General features: G+C 42.5%; 1 protein-coding gene and 1 non-coding gene across 3 annotated transcripts; both read right to left on the bottom strand.

The window, feature by feature from the left end:
• Window positions 1–110: 110 nt before the first annotated feature.
• On the bottom strand, window positions 111–8,508 carry LOC148671510 (zona pellucida sperm-binding protein 3-like). Of its 2 annotated transcripts, XM_088632826.1 has the most exons (10): window positions 8,410–8,508; window positions 1,885–2,398; window positions 1,677–1,792; window positions 1,506–1,612; window positions 1,252–1,426; window positions 1,057–1,174; window positions 760–858; window positions 609–682; window positions 259–441; window positions 111–179 (listed from the first exon to the last, which is right to left on the bottom strand). In XM_088632826.1, exons 2-5 carry the CDS (start codon window positions 2,026–2,028, stop codon window positions 1,317–1,319), a joined length of 477 nt encoding a protein of 158 aa, XP_088488952.1. In that variant the 5' UTR covers window positions 2,029–2,398; window positions 8,410–8,508; the 3' UTR covers window positions 111–179; window positions 259–441; window positions 609–682; window positions 760–858; window positions 1,057–1,174; window positions 1,252–1,316. The 2 variants fall into 2 exon arrangements, with proteins under 2 accessions (XP_088488952.1, XP_088488951.1); XM_088632825.1 differs by lacking the exon at window positions 8,410–8,508 and having other exon boundaries at window positions 1,885–2,510.
• A 1,964-nt stretch (window positions 8,509–10,472) lies between these two features.
• Window positions 10,473–10,585, bottom strand: trnal-caa (transfer RNA leucine (anticodon CAA)). Its single transcript has 2 exons — window positions 10,548–10,585; window positions 10,473–10,518 (listed from the first exon to the last, which is right to left on the bottom strand). It is a non-coding gene; the product is annotated as a tRNA-Leu (tRNA).
• Between the last annotated feature and the right edge of the window lie 12,492 nt (window positions 10,586–23,077).

The following is a 23,077-nucleotide window of genomic DNA, read 5'->3' as shown; positions in this document are numbered from 1 at the left end:
TTTAATTTATTAATGGGTCTCACTTCCCTTGAATTCCTCCACCCCATTCAAACCTGTAAACCATAAAGAAACAAGGGCAGGCAGAAGGGTCTTTCACAGCTTTGTTGAAATGTTGCCATTACAAGGCGACTGGAGGCAGGAGAGTCACAAGGGCCAGGCTGGAGCCTTCATTCAGGCACCTGGGGAGGAAGAAGGAGAACAATCCAGCTGAACTGCAGGACACCCACCCCTACAGGAGCTCCTCCTGCCAGACCCTACCTGTCCACTGGCCAACATCTCCAAAGTCCTCTGCTCCCTCCACATCCTCTCTGGTGCTCTCAGCATCTTCACTGGAGCTCTGAGGGTCTCCCTCCTCATCCTCAGTCCAGTCAGCTCCCACATCCAGAGGAGCTTCTACTGGTGCCACAGCCACCCGACTGCTGGTCACCAGGCTCCTAGTACCTGTGGACAAGTAACACCCAGGAGTGAGGGATCTGCTATACCCAGAGACCCACAGTCTACTCATCTACACAGTCCCTTTGTCCAGCACGGGATCATTCCTCAGTTGTCCAAGCATGGTTGTCTCCTGGGCAGAGATGCATCCACAAGGGATAGAGAACCAGACCCACCTTCATTCTGACTGCCAGCACACCTGGACTCACAGCAGGCACAGACCTCATGGTCACCATACAGCTCCTCCCACCTGGAGGAGAGGAGGACAGGTGAGGCCTCCACCTGGCATGTCCCAGAGCACCCTCAGCAGGTTCCTTGCAGAAGTACCTCTTAGCCTCCCTGTTGTAGGTGCAGGACTTGGTCCCTGGTGTTGCTTTAGCAGGAGCCACAGCCATGACAGTGCATGTACAGCTCAGTCACTTCATGCTGCAAGAGGGAAGGTCACAGCATTAAGGGATCAAGGCCAATAGAGGGACAGAGAAGGACCTTCTGCCATCAGTGAAGGCAAGCTGGCAGCTCTAGGCACTACAGCTGCCACAGTCTGGTTCACATCTAGATCATGGATGGAAAAGCAGACAATGGATCAGTAGAGCAAGAAGGCTGAGCAGCCTTTGAGAGCAGTACCTTCCTGGACAGCTTCTTCTGGAAGAGGAAGGCATCAATTGTGAAGCGGAGCACATCCTTCTGCTTGGAGGGGACAAACCTGGACAGGCAGCCATCTGCCGTGCTGTCCACCATGCACCTGGGGACAAGGACAAGGATGAACCCCTGCAGGCTCTCGGGGCTCCTGCCCACCTCTGCTCCCAGAAGGGGCCGTACCCCAAGTTATCGATCACAGGGAAACGGGGCTGCGAGTGCTGGTCTGGTTTCTCGGTTACGTAACACTAGTGGATGTACAGCCTCTGCTCCGCTGTGGCAAAGTAGGCAGTGGCCTGGAAGTACATGGGCTGACCCAGGAAGTACTCATCCTTAGGAGAGAGCCGGACCCAGTGGGCTGGAGAGAGAAAGACAGCATTACACCTGCACACAGCACCCCCTGCTGGCAGGAGGAGCCACTCGCTCAAGGAGCTTACAGTTGGTGGTGAGCAGGACAAAGCTGTGCTTGTTTTTCAGGTCCTTGAAGAAGGTCCTTCTCCTGGCCCACGTGGGGACATAGCCAACCTTGTAGGAGTAGTGGAACCTGCAGGACAGAGGAGATGAAGGGCTTCTGGACACTTTCCCAGCAGCAGCAGAGCCCTGCCTACCTGTTGTAGGAGCACTTGATCGGCACAGAGAAGGGAATGAAGTGATGCACAGGCGCACTGGAGGAGGGCGGGGCATAGCGGAGAGTGTTGGAGTACACCAGGCGGCCCTGGACAACCTGCAAGGTCACAGAGGAAGGGGTATTCCCAGGAAAGGCACTAGCCCTACAGTTCACATCAATACATTGCCTGTAGATGAAGACCCGCTTACCGATCGCTCGGTACCGCACTCGTGAAGCCCGTAGATGAAGTAGAAGTAATGGCGTGTGGTTCGGCTGACGCTGCAGTTGCCCAAGGTCACCTCCGATGGCCGACAGCTGAAGCCGAACAGGAGCCGACTGACCCTCACGTACATCCTGCTGGAGTCGCACCACACAGCCACTGCTCGGGTGCCCCCGATGGCCGGGCGAGCCGGCTGCCGCCCTCGCTGGGGAGGAAACAGGACGCTCTTGATGTAGGCGGGTAAGGGGCGGCTGCCGGCTTCATCTTCTCCTTGTTGAAGTAGGGCGAGTACGCGTCTCTGGACACGGGAAGGCGGCGAAAGTCGGGAGCCAAGGACTGCGAGTCGTTCTCGCTTGTAGACAGGTCTTCGGAGGGCGCATCTGCCAGGTTCAAGTCCTCCAACTGGGCTGCATCTTCAGGAGCCGGGAGGTCGGCCTGGAGCGCCAATTCCCGAGAGTCCCAGCCAGCCGGCCCAGCGGAGACCAGTGCGGGGAGCCCGGCCCCTGCGCACAGGCACAGCACAAAGAGAAACGAGCGCATCGCCAAATTAACGTCCCGCTTAATTGCTACAGGAGTAAAATAAGTAAACCACAAAACCGTGTTGAAGCAAGAAAGCATAAAGTGTGAACGCGGTGACTAGGTTTTTATACTGGCAGGACCTGCTACCGCACACCTGGTCACACTACCGCTCAATCAACACAATCAATTACACACAGAGACCCGGATTGTTCTCAGCGTCTAATTAGAACCTGCTTCCAGTATGAGGCGGGACTCCGTGAAGCCTCCTGAACACTTTCCCGTGTGTATCTGACCTCAGCGGAGGAGTTCCACGCAATTTCGACAGAATTAAATCACCCACACGTGTAAAATTTGCTCAGATTAATTTATTGTTCAATTAGTTTCTAATTTCCGAGGAAAGTGTGTTAAACTCCCTGTCAGACAGAGTACGGAACATGCGACACGTCCGTCCACACTTTCCTTTATCGAGGGGGCTGTTCTATCAACACGTACCGCAATGAAAATAATTTTACTATTTTTCATGTGTAATTGCATGTCATATTAAAATGTGTAATACAAGCATTTCTTTGCTTCCCAGTAAAGAAATACTGATCAGCTTTTGACATGATCTGATAATAATTTGTCTGATTCTCCAGAGATTGCTTTTGCTTCGCAGCACTGAGAACCTATGGAAGCCCGTTTCCGCCAGGGAGTAAAAAAAACGCACTATGGGATCTCAGAATTGTGACTTAGAATCATAGAATTGCGACCTAAAAACTCAGAATTTTGACTTTATCTCTCACATTTGCGACTTCGAAATAGCCCATATTTCATTGTCTGTCCTTTTGTTATTGTAACGGATTCGGGTTCTAGGGTTTGTGCCCTCGCCGCTCCCACCCTACTTCGTGCCTCAAACCCCGTATTGGCTCAAACCCAGGTCTTGCTGGCTAGAACCCGAATCCGTTACAATAACAAAAGGACAGACAATGAAATATGGGCTATTTCGAAGTTGCAAATGTGAGATATAAAGTCAAAATTCTGAGTTTTTAGGTCGCAATTCTATGATTCTAAGTCACAATTCTGAGATCCCATAGTGTTCCCAAGAAAGCTGAATAACGCAAAAGACATATTCCCGATTTTAATTTAGATACACATTTTCTAATGCAGCTTTCATTACAAGACAGTCTATTTCTCGAAAGCGTGTTATGTAAAAAAGAGAAAAATGAAAATATATGCGACCCACTATGCCTTCCTCCAAATCTTTTTCTAGATCTCTTCGTCATACCTTCTCTTCCTCCCTGGGCCACTTGCCCGCTTCTCTCACTAAACCAGCATTCCGTCTCTTTACAGCTATCTGTTCCAAGACCAGGCTTTCTAACCACCTTCTATTCCTTTACAGATGTCGTCGACATAATATCATCCCTAAAGGATTTCGCCTTAAATTTAATACCTTTTCTTTTGACTCTGATACCACCCAGAGTAACACTCAGAGACTTCTAAAACAATTTTCTAGGAAACTAATGCTCTCTACCATTTTCTCCCTCAAAAAACAGATTATCCTTTCCGACAACAACATCAAAGAGGCTAAGGAATTTCTACGGCTGACAGCTCCACATCATCTTCCCTTCATAACTAACCTCATTAGATCTCTCAACTCTAAACTCGACCAGTTTCTCACTACAGAGAAGGCCAAAAAACTCAGTCATCTTCTACAGAAGAAAACCATCAACACCCCGAACACCCTCACCAACCCTAACCTTGTTGTCACCATACCTTCTGACCCTTCCCTTTCACAGGATGAGCGATCCCTCCTCAGCAAAGGGCTCAGTTTTGTACCAGTTCCCAGGAAACTGGACATCACCCAGACCAATGTCGACCTTAACCGCTTTTACCGCAGGATCCGTCTCAGAGCACATTTTGCCGACAATTTCTCTTCACAGGCAGCTGATAACAACCCGGTTATTGATGTCATTAACAACATTAATCCCAAACAGAGCTGTTGGACTCCCTCCTCTGGCCGTTTTCCACCAGTTGATTATTTCATCAACCAATGCACTAATCAAGCTCCCAAGGCACTCCCTATACCCAGTAAACATAGGTCTAACCTCACCCAAGGAGAAAATCAGGCGCTCCAGTCTCTCCGCAACAGGGATGATATTGTCATCAAACCAGCGGACGAAGGAGGTGCTGTTGTGGTGTGGCGTAAGGATCTATATATCTTTGAAGCCTCTAGACAACTAACTGACACTTCTGCCTACCTCCCTCTCCAACAGGACCCTACCACTGACTACCAAAAGGAAGTGGTTTCCACCATTTCCCTTTTTATCAGCAGTAACGAGCTCCCCCAGGAGGCGAACCGGCTCATCATGGAACATCCACAGGTATCTCAATTATACCTCCTCCCCAAAATCCACAAACCGGACACCCCTGGACGCCCCATCGTATCAGCATGTAACTGTCCAACTACTTACATCTCAGCCTTTCTCGACAGCCTCATGAGACCGCTGGTTGAAGATCTTCCCTCATACATCAAAGACACCAACCACGCGCTCCAACTTTTTAATGATTTCCAATTTCAGGGTACCGAATGCTACATTTTTACCATGGACATCACATCTCTGTACACCGTCATTCCCCATAATGACGGCCTTACAGCCCTCAAGCACATGCTGGACAAACGCACAGTGCTTGATCCACCCACCCACACCCTGGTACGCCGTGCAGAATTGGTCCTCACACTGAACGCATTCTCTTTCAATAATCTTTTTTACCAACAGGTCAGTGGAGTTGCCATGGGCACCAGAATGGGACCCAGCTATGCCAACATTTTTGTCAGCTGGGTAGAAGAACGCTTCTTCGCTTCCTACACTGGCTATGTCCCTGACCTCTACAAGCGATATATTGATGACTGCGTCGGTGCCGCCACATGCTCCAACGATCAGCTTGAGTTCTTCCTGCACCATTTCACCAACTTCCACCCGTCCCTCAAATATACGGTTAACATATCTTCCACCACTCTTCCGTTTCTAGACATCCACTTGTCTATCAACTACCCCTGACTGTCCACTTCAGTTTATTACAAACCCACGGATTCACACAGCTACCTACTGTACAGCTAATTTCACCCCAACTACACTAAAAACTCTCTTCCTTTTTCACAATTCCTTAGGTTACAACGATTATGCAGCGACGACATCGACTTCGAGAACCAAGCCCTCGAAATGTACTCATTTTTCATCAACAGAGGATACCCCAGCAGTGTGATTGACAAGGCCCTTGCCCGAGCCAAAAACACCCCCCGGACCATCAACCCGATCAGGAACTCCCGCCGTAAAAACTGCATTCCTTTGGTGCTTCCTTACCACCCTAACACACTTCCTATCCCCAGGACCATTAACCAGAACTTTTCCATCCTACAGGATGATCCCTCCATTGGGGCCCTCTTTTCTGATCGCCCTATCATCTCATATCGCCGACCACCTAATCTGCGTAACCTCCTTGTTCACAGCTCCCTTGACCGCCCTCAACAACCATGTAACCCTGTCTGTAGATGGCTCTGTACTTGAGCTCCAATCAAAATTGAAAAACCTTGGGGTTATATTAGATTCTGGCTTAACATTCGACCCACATGTACAGCATACTGTCAAAACATCTTTTTTTCACCTTAGAAATATCGCAAGACTACGCCCTATGCTATCATTAACTGTGATCTTAAGCTGATCAACATATTTGTATTCTCTCGAATTGACTACTGCAATGCTCTGCTCCCTGGGGTATCTAAATCTACTCTGAACAAGCTGCAGTATGTCCAAAATTCAGCAGCCAGAATCCTGACCAGGTCTAGTGCAAGTGTTCACATTACTCCTATCCTGGAGTCCTTGCACTGGCTTCCGGTCAAATTCCGCGTAGACTTTAAAATCCTCATGCTCACCTACAAGGCTTTACATGGCTTGGCACCTCAATACTTGTCTGAACTTTTATCGCCCTACTCCCCACCTCGCAACCTCCGCTCTTCAAATTCTGCCCTCCTTACTGTCCCCCAAGCCCGTCTACATTGTATGGGCGACAGGGCCTTCTCCTGCTATGCCCCCAAGCTCTGGAACTCTTTGCCCAAGGATATTAGAGAGTCACCTTCTCTAAACTCCTTCAAATCCAGACTCAAAACCCTCCTTTTCAGAAAAGCCTTTACTTAACTGGTTCCATTCTTCACCCCTCTGCTCTTCTTAATACCATCTTCCACGGTCTCCTCTATTGTTATTGTTGTATTGTTGTAATTATAATTGTGTCCTGTCTTGTGAAATTTTCTTATTTATTGTTGTAGTCTTCTTATTTATTGTTATTGTCATCCTGTAAAGCGCTTTGAGAAGCCACCTTTAAAGGCGCTATATAAAATAAAGTTTATTATTATTATTATTATTATTCCCCTGTTCACACGTGCAGTGCGGCTTGTCCGTCTGTTTATTTGTCAGCTTTGGCGAGACACGGGTGCTTGTGTATTAGCGGGAGCGTTTTTTATTCTGATCAGGAACAGTTTTACAAGTCAGCAAAGGATCGAGGAAAGGTTTATCGCCAGCTGAAAAGAGACACAGGGCTTCGGCTGTGGAGACTTTATTAATAAGGCCCCTCAGTAGTTGAGATCTCTGTTATACCCATCTAGAAACATGCAATCAGCATGTTATTGCTGAAGCAATAGTCACAACATTATTCCACACCTGGGTGAGAGGCGGGTGATGATGACAGTCGTGCTTTCTACACCTTATACTGAGCTCAGAAATGGACCAAGCGGACATCTCACGAGCAGATCCCTCCGCGTATAAGAAAGGCAACTTGTCTCAGCAAAAATACCACGGATTCACATCCAAAATATGATAAAAAGGCAAAAACCCCACACTTGGAATGCAAACGTACCCTAAAAAGGAAACACGGTTTTAAAACGAACTTGATTTTCCCCTGGAGAAACCTTTTTATGGACACACATCGCATCTATTACACATGTAGAACTAAATATAAAGATAAAACTTAATATAAGAAGTCATGACATATCACACATGACGAAGTCTGGTCCAGAATAAACAGTTTACACTGACCCACCTTTATTTACCCTGGTCACTCACTTCTATTAACTGTTTAACTGGGTAACAAATTAATATTTGTTTCAATTTGGGATCTACACCTGGGAGCCCTGAAATGTTGGCCAGAGGGGAGAAGCTTATATTCAGACGTGAGAATATATTAAAAAAAGGATCTGATGTTGTTTTTCACCTGTCTAATCAAAGCTTGTTCAAAAATTATCTGATTATAGGACACACGAGTTTATAATCATACTCATTCCACTTTTTAACCACGTATGTATGCACAATATGAAACGTATATACACTAAATCTCACGTGTGACTCCCATAATATACATTTCTTTACGAAAATTAGGAACACTTACTACAATTATCAACCCCCCATGACGAGGCAATATTTCATACCTTTGTTTCTTTGTGGGTTCAAAGTTCTGTCCTGTCGTTTCACACGTAACGTTTTGGTAGTTATCTCAATTTTCCTTTGCAATTATCTCCAAGATCATCATCAACTTTTTGTAAAACGCTATGCACAACTGATATTTAAAGAAAGTCCTGTACCAAAACGTCTTCGTAGGAAAAGACAACTTTTTTTTCCTTATGTTAGTCGCTACACGGTTACTCAGAAAATCCATTCACCGCCTTTAAAAAAAAAGTTTCGTTTTTTATTGTGGTTCACTGACATTTCTGTCACAATTCTGAGGGACCCCAAATAAAATTCACTTGCCGGTATAAAGACGCCGGCGAGGATAAGACAGGTATCGAGCCACCTGCGTATCTAGAGGACGTTTAAAATAAAAAAAATGGCGTGTAATGTTGCGAAGGGCTACTGTTTTTTTTTAATAGTTTGTCGATTGTAAGGGACGTGGGCCGCGACAGAAATACTGGACGGGGTGGGAAAAGGTTTATTGATGGTTTATTGTACCGCAACGGTCACAATTGACTCACCAGCAAAGATGGCACCGAGGCCACATCGACTCCCTCCCGCTCTGCCTCGCACCGAAGCTCGAGCTGCGGAGCGCGACGCCAAACCGCCGGTCCGCGGTCGCGGGCGCCGGACATAGACGTCATAAACCCTTCCGAGGCGCAGGAATTATAGATCACTGTAGTTTCTTCTGGACCCGGGTTAGGGACAGTGTGCCCTCCGTGAGAGTCTTCTGAGGAAGCCAGTGTCTCATGGGTGTCCAGGCTTGGTACCATCTGTCCATCACAGGACACACAGACACACACACTCACACACCCTGGACAGGACACCAGTCCTTCACAGGACACACACACACTCACACACCCTGGACAGGACACCAGTCCATCACAGGACATACACACACCCTAGATAGGACACCAGTCCATCACAGGACACACACACACACTCACACACCCTGAACAGGACACCAGTCCTTCACAGGACACACACACACAACCTGGATAGGAAACCAGTCCCTCACAGGACACTCAGACACACACACTCACACACCCTGGACAGGAACCAGTCCATCACATGACAAACACACACTCACTCACACACCCTGGACAGGACAGCACTCCATCACAGGACACACACACCAGGGCCAGTTTTCCCAGAAGCCAATTAGCCCAAAAGCCTGTCTTTGGACCCGGAGAACACAGGGAGAACATGCAGACTCCACACAGACAGTCCCCCCCCCCCTCCGGGTCCAGACCCGAGCCCGGAGCCCCCCCGCGCTGAACCCCTCCGTACAGACGGCCGCACACAGCTCCGTTGTTCCCGATTCCCGAGGTCATCTGTTAAAAGAAGCCGGTGTGTTGCCTCCAGGTGACATTTCCTACTGGAGTCAGGACAGGAGGCTCTTCTGTACACAGAAGGGGGTGGGGGTGGGGAACAAGCCGCCCAGCCCTGTGGTTGAAGCCGATACCCCGGCTTCTCTCCAGACACAGCTGGGTGAGCTCCTCCAGTCATTACAGGGGGCTCTACTGTACTCAGAGGGTGGCGGGGGTGTGGAACAACTCCTTTGTTTGGGGCCTTGGGGCATTCTTGTTGTGAAAGGCGCTATATAAAAAAACTGAATTGAAATTGAATTTTACAGGTTTGGGTTTTTCGGAGAGCTTGTCAGAGATCTTGTCTGACGTGCCATTTCAAAAACGTAACGACACTCCTCACGTCCGAGCGCCGCCGGTCTGTGACGTAACGTATGCTTACACAACCATGACGGTTTCATCATGGACAGCACGAAAGCCTGAAAAGTGGTTGACGTTTTAATTTGGCAACGCCACGATGGATCCCAGTTTTTTTTTTTATTTTGGAGGCCAAAGAGGACAAAAAAGGAAACGTCCGGAGGTGGATCGATGGTCATCTTTGCGGTTGTTCTGATGTTCTGGAAAAAACAAAACAAAAAAAAACGGCTCGCTTGCCCGGTCATGTAGTGTTTCCACACTCCACGCAAATCAACTTCTCTTCGCCCCCGTGGGCTAGTTGCCCGCCGCACCCCTCTCACGTGATAGGGGCTTCCCCTGGCTGTGACGTACTTACCCTACCCCCTTCCGCCAACGTCATACCGAAGGTCGCGCTTCGGGCCGCGGCGATGTTGACGGACTGTCTTGTAACGTGAGAAGGGTTTAAATTTCGACTTAAGGAGTTGGCCATCGTTATATTTCGCGAGGTATCATACGGGGGGAAAAAGAACATTTATATTTATCAACCTACTAGTAATACTGGGTGGATGTCACGTTCCCCAAAGTTCAGTGCCTCTCTCTAATAAAGTAAAAAACCGACATTAAACTCCGTTCGAAACAGCCGTTTGTTATTCTGTTGTGAGGTGTGAGGGCGGAATGCAAATCAAGTTGGTGAATAGAAAATGAAACAGGAGTCACTTCTTGAGCTATGAATTCCAAAAAGTATGAAAACCTGTGCATTTTAACAGTGCAGAATACTCATAAATTGCACTGACTTGCTTGCTTTCTTCTGTTGCTTTTATATTTCAGTCATTCACTGTCAGCTAGCACTGGAACAATTCAAGAGAGGTAGAAACAGAAGCTGTCAGGAGTGGGATTTGAACCCACGCCTCCATTTGGAGACCAGAACACCCAAGCCCACTGGAAAGACACATGTCCTTGAATCTGGCGCCTTAGACCACTCGGCCACCCTGACAAGCAAGAGCAAGTGCTGTGCTGAATGCACCAGTAGTTGACTAAACTGAGTTTCTTCCCTGAAATTATTTGCTTACGAAGAGCCAAGTTGCCTTGAATGGATCTTGAAAATCAAATATACGGGTGGATTGTTATTCGGTTGTGAGTTTTGAGGGGCGTATTATAAATTGAGTTGGTGAAAAGGCGCTTTTTGTTAGTCTGTCGGGAGGCTGCACAAGGTGTTTAGAGGGAGAACTTCTAAAAAGCAGGCTCTCTATGTTTAACATCAAGGCAGATTTTTTTTTTCTCAATGGAAATGCTCTTTGGCGCTTTCAGCTTTACGTAGGGAACAACGTCTGCCAGATCACTTTTGAGCCAGTGCAAATGGCAATGTGCCACCAAGTACATTTAATATTGGCTGTGGTAGCGAGTTGCTTTTGTTTGCAAAGCTTTTACTTCTTTAAACTGAATCATCGGCAGGAGTAGCTTATTAAATCTTTGCTCATAGCGCTCCATCAGAAATACATTGGAGGCATTGGAGACCCACGTGGTGTTACCACCCCCTGCCAATCCCTGATTGGTTGATCAAGGTGAGATATGAGTCACTTACTCCTGACACTTAGGAATGCAGTCCAGATGTCCATTCGGCACTCCCTAGACAGATAGGCGCCAATGGATGACCATAGATCATGATAGCCAGGCTTAGCTAAGTGGATCTCCGTTTGGGAGCTGTCCCTTATCAGAAGAAAACATCTTAAATCAGCCTGCATGAATACTTTCTCTGTGGCTGCACCACAGAGAGGGAGAGTGAGATGGGGCCTCATTTAGGAAAGCACAGCAACGCTTAATTCTGTCTTATTAATAAGCATTGCCGCTACAGCTGTAAAGTTATTTGGCAAGCATGGACCTCTGAGAAAGAGTCTGAATCCATCAAGAAGACAGGAATTCTAATATCGCACTGCCGTCTTGTGTACAAAATATTTGTTCAGCTCTGACGTCTGTGTGCGTTGACAAGGCATCTCAAAAGGACGTATTAAATAAGAAAATGATCCTTTCTGTTACCATTCCTGCGGTTGGAGCGTTGTTTCACCCTTTTACGTTCTACAATATTTACAGACAAGGTTTTATCACTGGAGTTGTACAGAACAAGTGTGCATCAGTCCATGAAAATCATCAGTACCGCTGTTTTTCTATGCATAGTTTAATCAAGAGCACTTAAAAGATGCAAAAGATGGATTGTGTTCTGTGAGCACCTGCACATCTCTAAGTCACTTCCACAGCCTTCTATGTCGGGGGTATAGCTCAGGGGTAGAGTGCATGCTTTGCATGTATGAGGTCCCGGGTTCAATCTCTGGCATCTCCAAGTGTTTTATGTTACTGTGCTCACATCGCAGTCTTCTGTTGAGTGAGAACTCTTTGCTCGTGTTCATAGAGAGCCAGGTTTACACAATTAAACTCGAAGTGCTACAGTGTTCTCTGCAGTTTTAAATGTACCTCCAAAGCATTTAGTTCTGTTAACTACCAAAGAATGTGAACTAATTTAAAGTCACATTCAGGAAATCCAGAGAACGTCTTCAAACTTGTCGTGGCTGGTGCAGAAAAACCTCACCCGGGATGTTGAATCTCACCCGGGATTTCCTGAGAGATCATTCACCGAGCGAGTCCTCCCTCTGGATTCCGCTGAAAGCTGCGCGAATTCCTCACAGCATATCCTGTACTGTGTAGCACAGTGACAAGAACGCCTTGAGTTCTTTTCCATATGTGAAGGAAAATGCAAAAGAGCATGAAAAGTATTGATGGTATAAAATATCCATGGTACAACTCAAGAAAGAAACTGACGGACAAAACAATGACATTTGATGATTACAAGAGAAACACAACTGTCCGAACATGGGCTTGGATCCTGAACACTTATGTTAAAACACAAAGCAAAGGTTATAACCTGTCAATGTCTCCATGTCTTACAGTTTATGAAATAACACAATTTCTTACTTTCTTATTAATTTCTCACTATAGATAGATGATTGAATTTGAACAAAATCACAATTAAAAACATTTTGGGTTAAACTGTTATTCACATTCTCTAATAAAGAGGAAATGTTAGTGTTTTCCGGTGTGTGAGCCCATTTGTAAAAAAATAACAAATAAAAGTTATATGAATTGAATTGTTCTACTTTTTAGGCTTGCATAGTCTTATTGATATTTCAGTTAAATATTTTCTTCTGTAGTAATTTCAGTTGATATTATATTAATCCTGATTTACAATTTTTGGACATGGTTCATCTTAAATAATTTGTAATTAGTTTCAGGTTTGGAAAATTGCACCCAGAAGCTACTAAAACTGGTAATGTTTGCATAATGTGTATTGTAATAGTAGCATTTTGGGTGGGAAAACAAAAGGTATTTCTTGGTATGAATCCCAAAACTTCATTGGCAGCGTTCTAGGACTTTTTGCTTCAGATAAAGCTGTCAATACATCATAGATTTCTACTCCATCAATATCAGCAGTGTTATCACTACTGAACACTAAATATAGATCCTGGCAATACTTTGTGAGATCTTCTAAAGAAAATCCAAAATTCTACTGAAGCAATCAAATTTATACGTTTATTTTTGAACGAGAAGAGGATCATTCCTCTCAAAACTCAAAACATGCCTGTCTTTTCTTTTTTTCAAGGACAAATGGATTATTGAGGTGTAAAGATGGGTTAAAAAACCAAAATCATCTGCTATTGCTGCTGTTTCTTTGATAGTTTCTTCAAATCCTTCAAGTGATCATCGATATCAAGGAATAATATCATGCACTTGTCGCCGTGCATCCTCAGCTAAAATGTTTTAAAAAGTGCGACAAAAGTACAAAATAACAACATTTATGGTTACTTCTATATTAAAATGAAGGTAAATATACCAAGATATTAAAATACAATTGTACAGTGCTAACCTAATAATGCCTGTGAAGTTTTCCAACAAATTTGAACTGTAATTCTGAAATATTATATATGAGAATGCAAAGAGAGTACAAAGATCAAATTCAATCAGTGAAAATACAACAGTAGCTCACTAAACTAAGTTTCTTCCCTGAAATGATTTGTTTGTAAAGCACCAAGCACCCTTGAATGGATGGCAAAAATCAAATATACAGATGGATTGAGAGTGTGCTTTCCAACTTTTGTATAACATTTTCTTTTGATAGGACGGAGATGTCTTCACAATGTGGATTTTATTAAAAGGAGTGACATCAGTGTAGAACAGCTTTCCTTCTTGGGGAACAACAGTTGTGTTCCATATTTCTTATTCTTTTAGTTTCAAGATTGCAATTTAGTGTGAAACAGAAAAGCCAGCTGGAAAATCTGTTACACGTCATTTACAATGGCCTTTTAACTAATAGCCCGTGCAGGGATCAAACCCCAGCTGTTGGTACGAGTTTCGTAAGGCTCTGCAACATGCAGATGAGAAACTAACCTCTGCTTCTTCATATATACACAGCGAGCTATATTTGCAAGCTTATTGCCCCCTACAGGCTCTGTATTTGATTGCGGTACGAGACCGCCCGTGGAGAAATGAAGTGAGGAGGTTGTGTTCATTAAAAGGCTCATAGCGTCCCTGGGAGGGCTCAAACCACCACCCTTTTGGTTAACACCCGAGCCACAAAGACTCATGTACAGCTTAACACGTCTCGGTCTCAGTGCAAGTGATACACTCCGTAAAAGTTTTGGAGATTCATTTGTTTTTAAAGGAAAATTACCAACAGCAGCTGAGATTTATTGGAGTTTTTTCATTCTATACTGCGATTTCTGTGTTTTGACGAGAAGGGATGGACATATAAGGTCAGAAGGCTGGGGAATTGGACCTTATGGTGAAGGCTGCAGGTTCAGCAGCAGAACCTGTTCAGTATCAGTTGACTCCCATGTACTTAAAACACTCAACTTCCGGATTTAGAGTCAGACGTGCTACCGTTGCACCATGGGGTACTTAATGAAAAAAAAACAATCAGTGTTCCTGGATCTGTTGTCGAGAACAACACCTGCTCAAGAGCTGTGAGGCAAGAATAAAATGTGGTCTGGGAAGAAGAGACTCTCTTTGGGAGAGCGGCACTCCTCACAGGAGGAAAAAAAAATTCACGACGCTGATGGGGGCTTAAAAGTAGCTGTTTGGCGTGACCTCGTGGCACAACGGAAGCGCTTCTGACTTCACATCAAAAGGCTGCGTGTTCAAATCATGTCGAGGTCAGCTATTAGTTTTTCAAGTTCTGCTTGTGCTGAACATGGAATTCATACCATGTAGTTGAGTTCTATCTGTACACCACATAGATAATCTACACAAAATAGAGTAATAAAGAACACGCATTTAGGAGCTTACGCAGCGAATACCCTTGAATACAAGAGAAAAGGCACGGTTCACATCTGTGAATCATCACCCCCTTCTTTAGAGACAGCTACATCAGAGAATGGAATCCTGGAAGTTTCAGATCTCCTTTATTATAAAGTAAAACAAACCTGAAAGTTGGAGATTTTAAGGACACTGTTTTATTAAACAGTGTCTTAAACCTGAAAATGTAATTTGAAAAAAAAACTGCTATTGGACATTAGCTGGTGCTTTTTGTAACGATTTGCTATTTCATGCTGGAAAACTAAGGAAACAGACCCAACGTTCGCTTTCAGGTGTGGTTCATTACATAATCTATTACTGAAGAGCCTGATTAAAATTTACACGAACCAGCTAGAAGTCGAACCTACAATCTTATGATCCGAAAATCATAAAAAAAATAAAGAAAGGGGCCACAGCCACAGCAAGGTTGTACGAGGTTCTGGGGCCTGTCTGGTGTGTAAAACACTTGGTTTCAGCAGTGCGGGTGCTGTATTTGAAATGCTATTGAGCCATGAAGATGACCCACCTATCCCAGTGTATTACCTGTAGTGTTATCTTCAGAAAATCCTAAAAAATATAAAGAAAGGTTCCACAACCCAAAACAAAGCTGGGAAAAGTCAGAGGACCTGCTTAGTGTCCAAAACACTTGCTGCATTGTGGGTGCTGTGGTTTAAATGCTATTGGTTTGTGAACAGAATACCCCTATCCCAGTGCATTGTGCCATATTAAATAAAAGCATGAGAAAAAGAGATTCAAAATGCAAAGCTGTGTCAGTGTTCTGTGTAAAAAATCGGTTTGAACATCATGGGAGCTGTTTTTAATAAGCTGCTGAGAAAAGAATATTTTAATCTTCCTGCTGTCAGTAGTATTGTGAATATAGTTGACCCTTACCTGAATGAAAACAGGGCGTAAAGGAAGGGTTTCAGAAATCAAACAAAGCTTTATTCCCGTGCTTACAGTCTGGGTAATGGGAGACTGCGCTGTTCTGCTTCCTATGGTCATATACGGGTTTTTGGCATGAAGCCGTATTGAACAGTATTTCTCGCGTTGTGAACGTGTGCACACAGCGGTCCCCCGGGTTCCAGTTCGTGCGTAATTACGCATCGATGAAAAACCGGAGGTTTCAAAAAAGATAATTAGCTCACTGATAGTTTGATGTAAAGGCTGTGGAAATATCCACAAGTCGTGGTCTTTAAAATGCATTTGGTTTGACGGCGTTCTGTGCTTCCATTGCGAAGATATGGACAAAAGAATATTCGTGCATGGTCAAAAAAATGTCATAAAATCGAAAAAGTAAAGGCTGAGAAAGCATCCACAATGTATTTTATACACAAAACAAGCATTCTCGCAACTCTAAGAGGTTTCGTGAAAGCGCTACAGGCGTGCCAAAATCATTTTCGAACTTCGAGCTAACTTTACCCCGGTCCATTTCGGGCAATCACAAAGGGCTTAATTTCGTTAAATGCAGGTGTTAATTTCCTTTCTGGAAAACTTGTTTTTGATTAAATTCACACAGCTTGCGAAAAATGAAATTCAATTCTTGGTTATCAGTGCAGAAGAAATATTACCGGCTGGCAAAATAAACGGTAAGATATTTTTTTTAACCGAAAACTTGTGATTCGAGAGAAGTACCCATTCGCCAGTCTCTGTGGGACAATCGGTTAGCGCGTTTGGCTGTTAACTGAAAGGTTGGTGGTTTGCGTCCACCCGGGGACGCGTTTCTTCTGCGATGTAAACGTTGTCTTCAGTCAATTAGATTTCTCAGCGAAGCCATAACCATTTTAATATTTGCAGGAAATGCGAGTGTTTAACACGTGTCAGGGTCACCGGGAAATGTCCAATAATGCCCAACATTGCAACTCCCCAGAAAACCATATTCACCCAAGAAAAAATATAGTCGAATCTTCATTTATACTCCAGTTGAATCCTCTGCTGAAATATTTTAAAAATACAATGCAGGTTTGTTTGAGAACTTGACAAGCATTGTTACGATAGCACTGTGCAGTTGGATTTTGATATTTTGACATATTTACCTTAATTTTAAACATAAATACTATACAGTATATTGTAATTTTAAAATATGTTAGCTGAGGATGCAAAGGGGTGAAAGGGAAAGGTCAGAGGGTATAGTAAAAACAAGGTTAGGATTGGTGGAGGTCGTAGGTGGTTTTTCTTTGTAGAGGATGATTGAGTTTTTTATCCTTCTCTGAAGTGAGAAATTGGAAGAGTTGGGAGTAAAGGGATCTGATGAGGTTAGTTATAAAAGGAAGTTGATGTGGAGCTGATAGCCGTAAAAATTCCTAACGTTCTTGATGTTGTAATCAAAGATAAACTGCAGCAAGCAAAGATAAAGGAAATTATCTTTGCTTACTGCCCTGTCTTTCTCACACCTGAAGAAGGCTCCACGGCCAACACGTTATGTTTCCTTTCTTCTCTTTTCAGCATGGAATAATCCTTTACTTTTTCCTTTGCAGCCTACGCATGCTGACACAGCTACCCACCTGATATATAACATTCCTATAATCACAACTATGAATGTCCACTGTGGGTATTTTTTCCATTATTATTTATTTTGGCATTGAAGCATATTTTATGTAAAACCGAAGTGTCATAATCACTGAAAAACATATTTTTTCATTTAGAAAGAATTAAAAAAATATAAATCACTATGAATTACATTTAGCCTGTTCTGATCTAGGTTTTCTATATACTTTAACATGCCATGTTCAGAATGTCACAACGCAGAAATGCAACAGTGAAGTTTTGTAATTACAAATGTTCGTGATGAGTGATTTTGTCTCTCTTACCTTAGTGTCAGAATACTAAGATGTTTTGGTAACGAGGAAGGAGGGAAAAAGTAATTCAGCAGAAGGGGTGCTATTTTGTTCACTATACAGATGCAGCCATTCAAAGTGAGCGGTACAGACACGTACCACAGGTAATTGGCTGCGGTGTCGCGTATCATGACGTAAGATGACGCGGGGTACCGCGGTGCGTGATCGGTTGACCGACAGGGGCACTCGTGGTCCGTTGATCTGTCGTAGAAAGACTTACTGTACAGTAAATGTCTTTACTGTGCCCGTTGTAGATATTGAATTTTACCACTGAAGGGAAATCTTAGTAGCTGAGCAGAAAAAGAATAGGAGCATACTGTAACGCGTGTGAAGGCCATAAACTATATTAATTTTGGAACATAAACATACAGTACTGTGTATAGCTGGTCTTGGTACTTTAAAGAAAAAAATACACACCAGTATTCCATTTCTCCCTAAACATTTTAAGCATCGAAGTCTTTAACTAAAGAGATTAATAGGGAATATAATATGGAATCGCATATCTAAAGAATTTAATGACGATATGATTATATTCGTGTACTGCGACAGGGCTGTGTAGGGCTGTTTCGCCTCCCTGCTCATGCGAGTTGTCTTGTAGCCTATTGGTCTATGTGCCTGACTAACAATGCACAGCTTGTGTGTTCAAATCCAGCCAGTGCTGGACTATATTCTTAACAAACATTTCTTCGAAAAAATAGAATAGCGATATTATGGACAATCAATTGACTTTTATATTTCAAAATATCGCAACATGATCGATTCTAAGTCGTTTTTGATAACAATGAATAGTCACCTTCTTCCTTTCTGACAGCGGTTCCTGCTTCTATTGTGTGTGTGTGTGCAACAGAGTAAATTTTTATAGAGAAATGGAGGCTGGACAGTATGCGTTACAATATAAACATTTATATTGATTTAATCGTGTTCTGATTTAAATCGCAAACGCGTGTTTAATTATGTGTTTTTTACGATTTAAATCAAAACACGATTCAAATCAATATAAATGTATATTTTGTAAAGCATAGGTGACTATTCATTGTTATTAAAAAGACTTAAATTCGATCATGTCGTGATATTTAGAAATATAAATTTGTTTGGTGCGAGTGAGGTTTTATTTAATCTCTGACCAAGGGAAACGTTTCATTTTTTCAAAGAAATGTTTGTTAAAAAATAAAGTCATAGTTCCATGGGATTCAATCACAGACCATGTGACATGGAAGTCAGGAAACTAACACACAGCGCCACCGGATTTAATAACACAATAAAAACGCTATAAAATAATGAGACTGGGCACAGAAAAAGTTTACAGCACAGTACAATAATAAATGCTGACCATGACTTTAGAAGCATAAATTACCTTACACTCAATTTAAACACAAGCTGTCTTTCTGTATGAACCTCTAAGCTAGTTCATACAGAAAATATAGAAATGCATTAGCCTGATTATGATTTCCCAGGAGGTCTCCCATCCAGGAACTCACAACTGCTTAGTTTCAGTGGGTTGCCAGTTGTGAGTTGCAGGGTGATATGGCTGCTAGCTAGTCTACTAGTAACTCATACCCATTCACAACAGCTGTTCACAAAGCACTTCAGTGTTCTGCCAGGCTTTTGTGGTGAAATAGAATAGAATGAATATGAGTCATACCCCTGTACTTCCAAAGCAATTAATTTATCCAAAGTTTATGGATACGGTTGAACATTACACATAACAATTCACTCAGCTTGCTGAGTAGGGATTTTGCCTATTAGCAGAATTTCTTGACACTTCAGCAAGAAGATTAGGTCACAAGCAAGGATGTGCCTGTGTCTTTTTTCAGGCCACAACATGTAACATTGAACAAAAGTCTTCAATCTTCAATTTCTCTAGTATATGTCCAGAAGTTAAATTTTGGAGGAACTTTCATTGAAATAAAATAATCTCAATACTTTACATTAGAAAGCTAATTTCTCCAAATGCAGAAGACTGATGTGTCCTTTAATGTGAAAACATTTGTTTTGTACTGTACCCATCTTCAAAATAAAATCTCATACTTCTGACAAAAACGATAAGCAGTTACAGTAGCTTTATACTGTACCTTGTATTGTCTGCAGCAGCAATTTCAGTGAACCATCTGCCGCCATATCATATCTCGTGCTTCATGCATGAAACACACATTTGCATGTTACCTCAAACTCACATGCTCAACCATTTAAATCTCTCATAAATTCATCCAGGCTTTCTCCTGCTCAAAGGAAAAAAAAAGTTGTGACAGATAACTAAAAGCAACAAACCCTTGCAAGGTTATTAAACACTTTATAATTTTAAAGTGCACAATCTCTGAAGTTCCCTTTAACTTCACAATAACCTATAGTCATTACAGAGTGTGGAACGGTCCTGGTACTGCCCTGATATAATACTGAGCATACCTATCAAACAGAATTACCAACTGTCTACCTGGTTTTTGTGCACTTGCTAGTTTCCAATAAATAAATATATAAAACTATTGTTTATAGATTTGAAAGAACAAGTGTAGGTTTTAATGATATACAGTATGTGTATGTGAGATATTTTTATATGCTGTACACAATCCTTTGCCAGTAATTAATAATAAATTATTGTTATAGTTCTGTCACTTGCAAAAGTGAAAGTTGAAAAAGATGTCTGGCACTTGTGTGAAGTACTTACAGTATGAGTGTAGTACAATGTCTGAGGTAGGCATGAATGACTCAGCCATGGTGTTACCAAATTATGGAATTTGTTTTGTTCTTAAAGGGTCGCTTCCATAAAGATATGTTGCAGAGCTCTTCCTTGCTCAGAAAGACAGGAGCGGTAAACTATGAGCTCTACTTGCCACTTACAATACCAACAGTACCAGCTAACTTTAGTAGTGACATTTTCATGGATCTTTTTAACAATAAAATTTACAACATTAGACTTCAGACACAATTAAACAGGCCTCAAAAAAGTCTGGTACAAACATTTTCAGCATGGAATAAACTTTTACTTTAATGGTATAAACCTTAAATGGATTCATATTCTCAATAAGATTTGGTGCTCAGTAACATGACTTAGAAAATGACAGAAGACATACGTATCATGCTTATCCTTCTATTTTTCATAATCGTAAACTCCTTAAGGCGGTTACATTTTCTCTGTTCTGACCTGGAGTTACATAGAAATTTAAATTCTAATAAGAGATTTGTAATGAGGAAAGTCATACCAATCACTCATACCAGGATTTGCAATTACAATACAAATACTTTCTTTCTGTATGTGTTTATTTTGCAGTTTGAGTCTATACTCCAAGGCATGACTTTTTTATGGGAACATGACATTTTTTTTAAGTCTTTTAATGCAAGCTTCATATAAACCCTTAGCAGTGGTTACTGTCTGGAGTAGGTACTTGAATGGCACAGATTCATTGAAATGATTCAATTTCTTGTGAAAATATTTGGGATAATACATATTCCAGAAATCATAGCCGTTGAATTATCCAGAAATTAATTTCTCTCAGGGTGTATTTAACCCCTCATGGATGGCATTGTATGAAATGAGTTTGTAGTTCCCCATTTGCCTCTATTATGAGATGCTGTGGACACTATTTTATACATTTTAGGAGTGCCCATAGGAAGGTATGTTCTAGAAAGAGTGAACTTCTGTTTTGCCATTATTTTTAATAGGGACGTTACATGTTTACACTTGGTGCTCCTACTAGAGGAGAGGATATGATTAATCTAGGCTTATCACAGAAACTGAAACACATCTGGTTGGTGAGTCTACTGTGGGTAAAATGTTACTGGTACCCCATGTTGTAAAGCTCGGTATTTTCTCTCTTGGCCTGACTTTTTTAATGTCTGAGTGTTAGAATCCATGTTGTTGCTGGTAAGGGAACGGTAGGTGCTGTGATTGACACAGTCAAAGCCTTGTACAGAGATACCATTGTAGCTGTTTGACAGTATTTTAGATGTCCTTAGTTAAAAGCATGGGAGGAAGTACTGCCAAGGGGAGGGGGGGAGCAAGGATTTTTTCTTTGAGTTTGTGAGGTTATTTTTTGTTATATTGTGTTTCAGAAAGCAAGAAAATAAAATTTACTGTATGATAAAAAGAGAAAGAGCTGGAGTAGATCCTCAGATCAGTTTGCTACCAGCAATCAAACCAAAAAAATGGAAAGAATTGTCTCCTCCTGATTGGAACCTTTCTTACTGTCTTATAATTTATCAGGCTACCTTTTAATTTCCACTGAGAGAAGGAAGTCACTTGTCACGCTACTATTTTAATCTTCATTGCACAATATGCTCTAAGTTAGCAAATGAAACATGAACACTTATTGAAATAAATCAAGAATACGATTAACATGAATGTATAAACATCCAAACTATACTTTATCACATTTAATTATTGGGTTAGCTTTTTATTGAGCCGAAATGTTATAAATGTGTGAACGTCTGTAAAATGGAAATATTTATATTTTTCTCTTTTCTGTTACCTGCCTGACAGCATTTTGTATGCCATTCTGTATATTACTGGAAAATATTAGACCCAACCTAAATAATTCATGGGGGTAGTGGGACAGTACTGCAAAGAGTCTCCTAAAGGGACAGAGCTATTAGTACTTATGTGTTTGAGTCTGGAGAATATAGTAAACTCTAAACATTAAGGGAATGCATGGAATAGGAAAATATAAATTGCATAGTACACAAGACTTAACTGGTTTTATTCTAGGAAAGCAGACAAGACTGAGTCATGGGACTCAGAGGATCCAAGGCTAGACTGAGTATAATAGGCTTCGGGCTTCTATTGTGACATCTACTGTAAATTACAGAAATGTTAAAAGTAAACAAAATAAAGTAACTAAAATGTGGTCTGAAATCACCCCTTTAGACACCCCTTTTACTTCACTGGTGTCAGATATGAAAGGCAATAGTCAAAACGCTTTACGGGATAAAAACAACCAGAACAGCAGCAACAACAATATTGTATTTCGTTGCACTTTGAAAACCAAGTAATAACTTAACTATACAATACGTGCAAACATTTCGTATGTTGCTGTCGTGAATGCCTGCGTACCCATAAGTATCTTATTTGCCTTGAGTCTGTCTACAGTATCTCTGTCCCACTACCCCCCTCTCTCCCTCAATTCAATTCAATTCAAGGTGTTTTATTTGCATGACAGATGGGTACAAGCAGTGTTGGGTATGTATATTGTAACGCTTACTGCCGACAGGCACTGTGTAAGACCCAGCGTACCAGAGCAGCGCACCGAGGAAGCGTTTGCATTTATAACTTAGTTTTTAAAATTAATCAAGCAATATGAACTCCCGGAGTGCTGGCTGTG

This window comes from Lepisosteus platostomus, chromosome 5 (genome assembly GCF_059453375.1).
Source record: "Lepisosteus platostomus isolate fLepPlt1 chromosome 5, fLepPlt1.hap1, whole genome shotgun sequence".
Classification (NCBI taxonomy): Eukaryota; Metazoa; Chordata; class Actinopteri; order Semionotiformes; family Lepisosteidae; genus Lepisosteus; species Lepisosteus platostomus.
Note: the sequence above shows the minus strand (reverse complement) of the source record. Positions and strands in the feature narration are given on the sequence as shown.

Bases quoted from the DNA above. Each gene is read 5' to 3' on its own strand.
- LOC148671510 (XM_088632826.1), bottom strand. From the start codon at position 2,028: ATGTACGTGAGGGTCAGTCGGCTCCTGTTCGGCTTCAGCTGTCGGCCA. The intron at 1,613-1,676 runs GTAGGCAGGGCT...TCTGTCCTGCAG, and splicing joins ATCAAGTGCTCCTACAACAG to GTTCCACTACTCCTACAAGG. The intron at 1,427-1,505 runs GTAAGCTCCTTG...TTCTCTCTCCAG, and splicing joins TGTCCTGCTCACCACCAACT to CCCACTGGGTCCGGCTCTCT.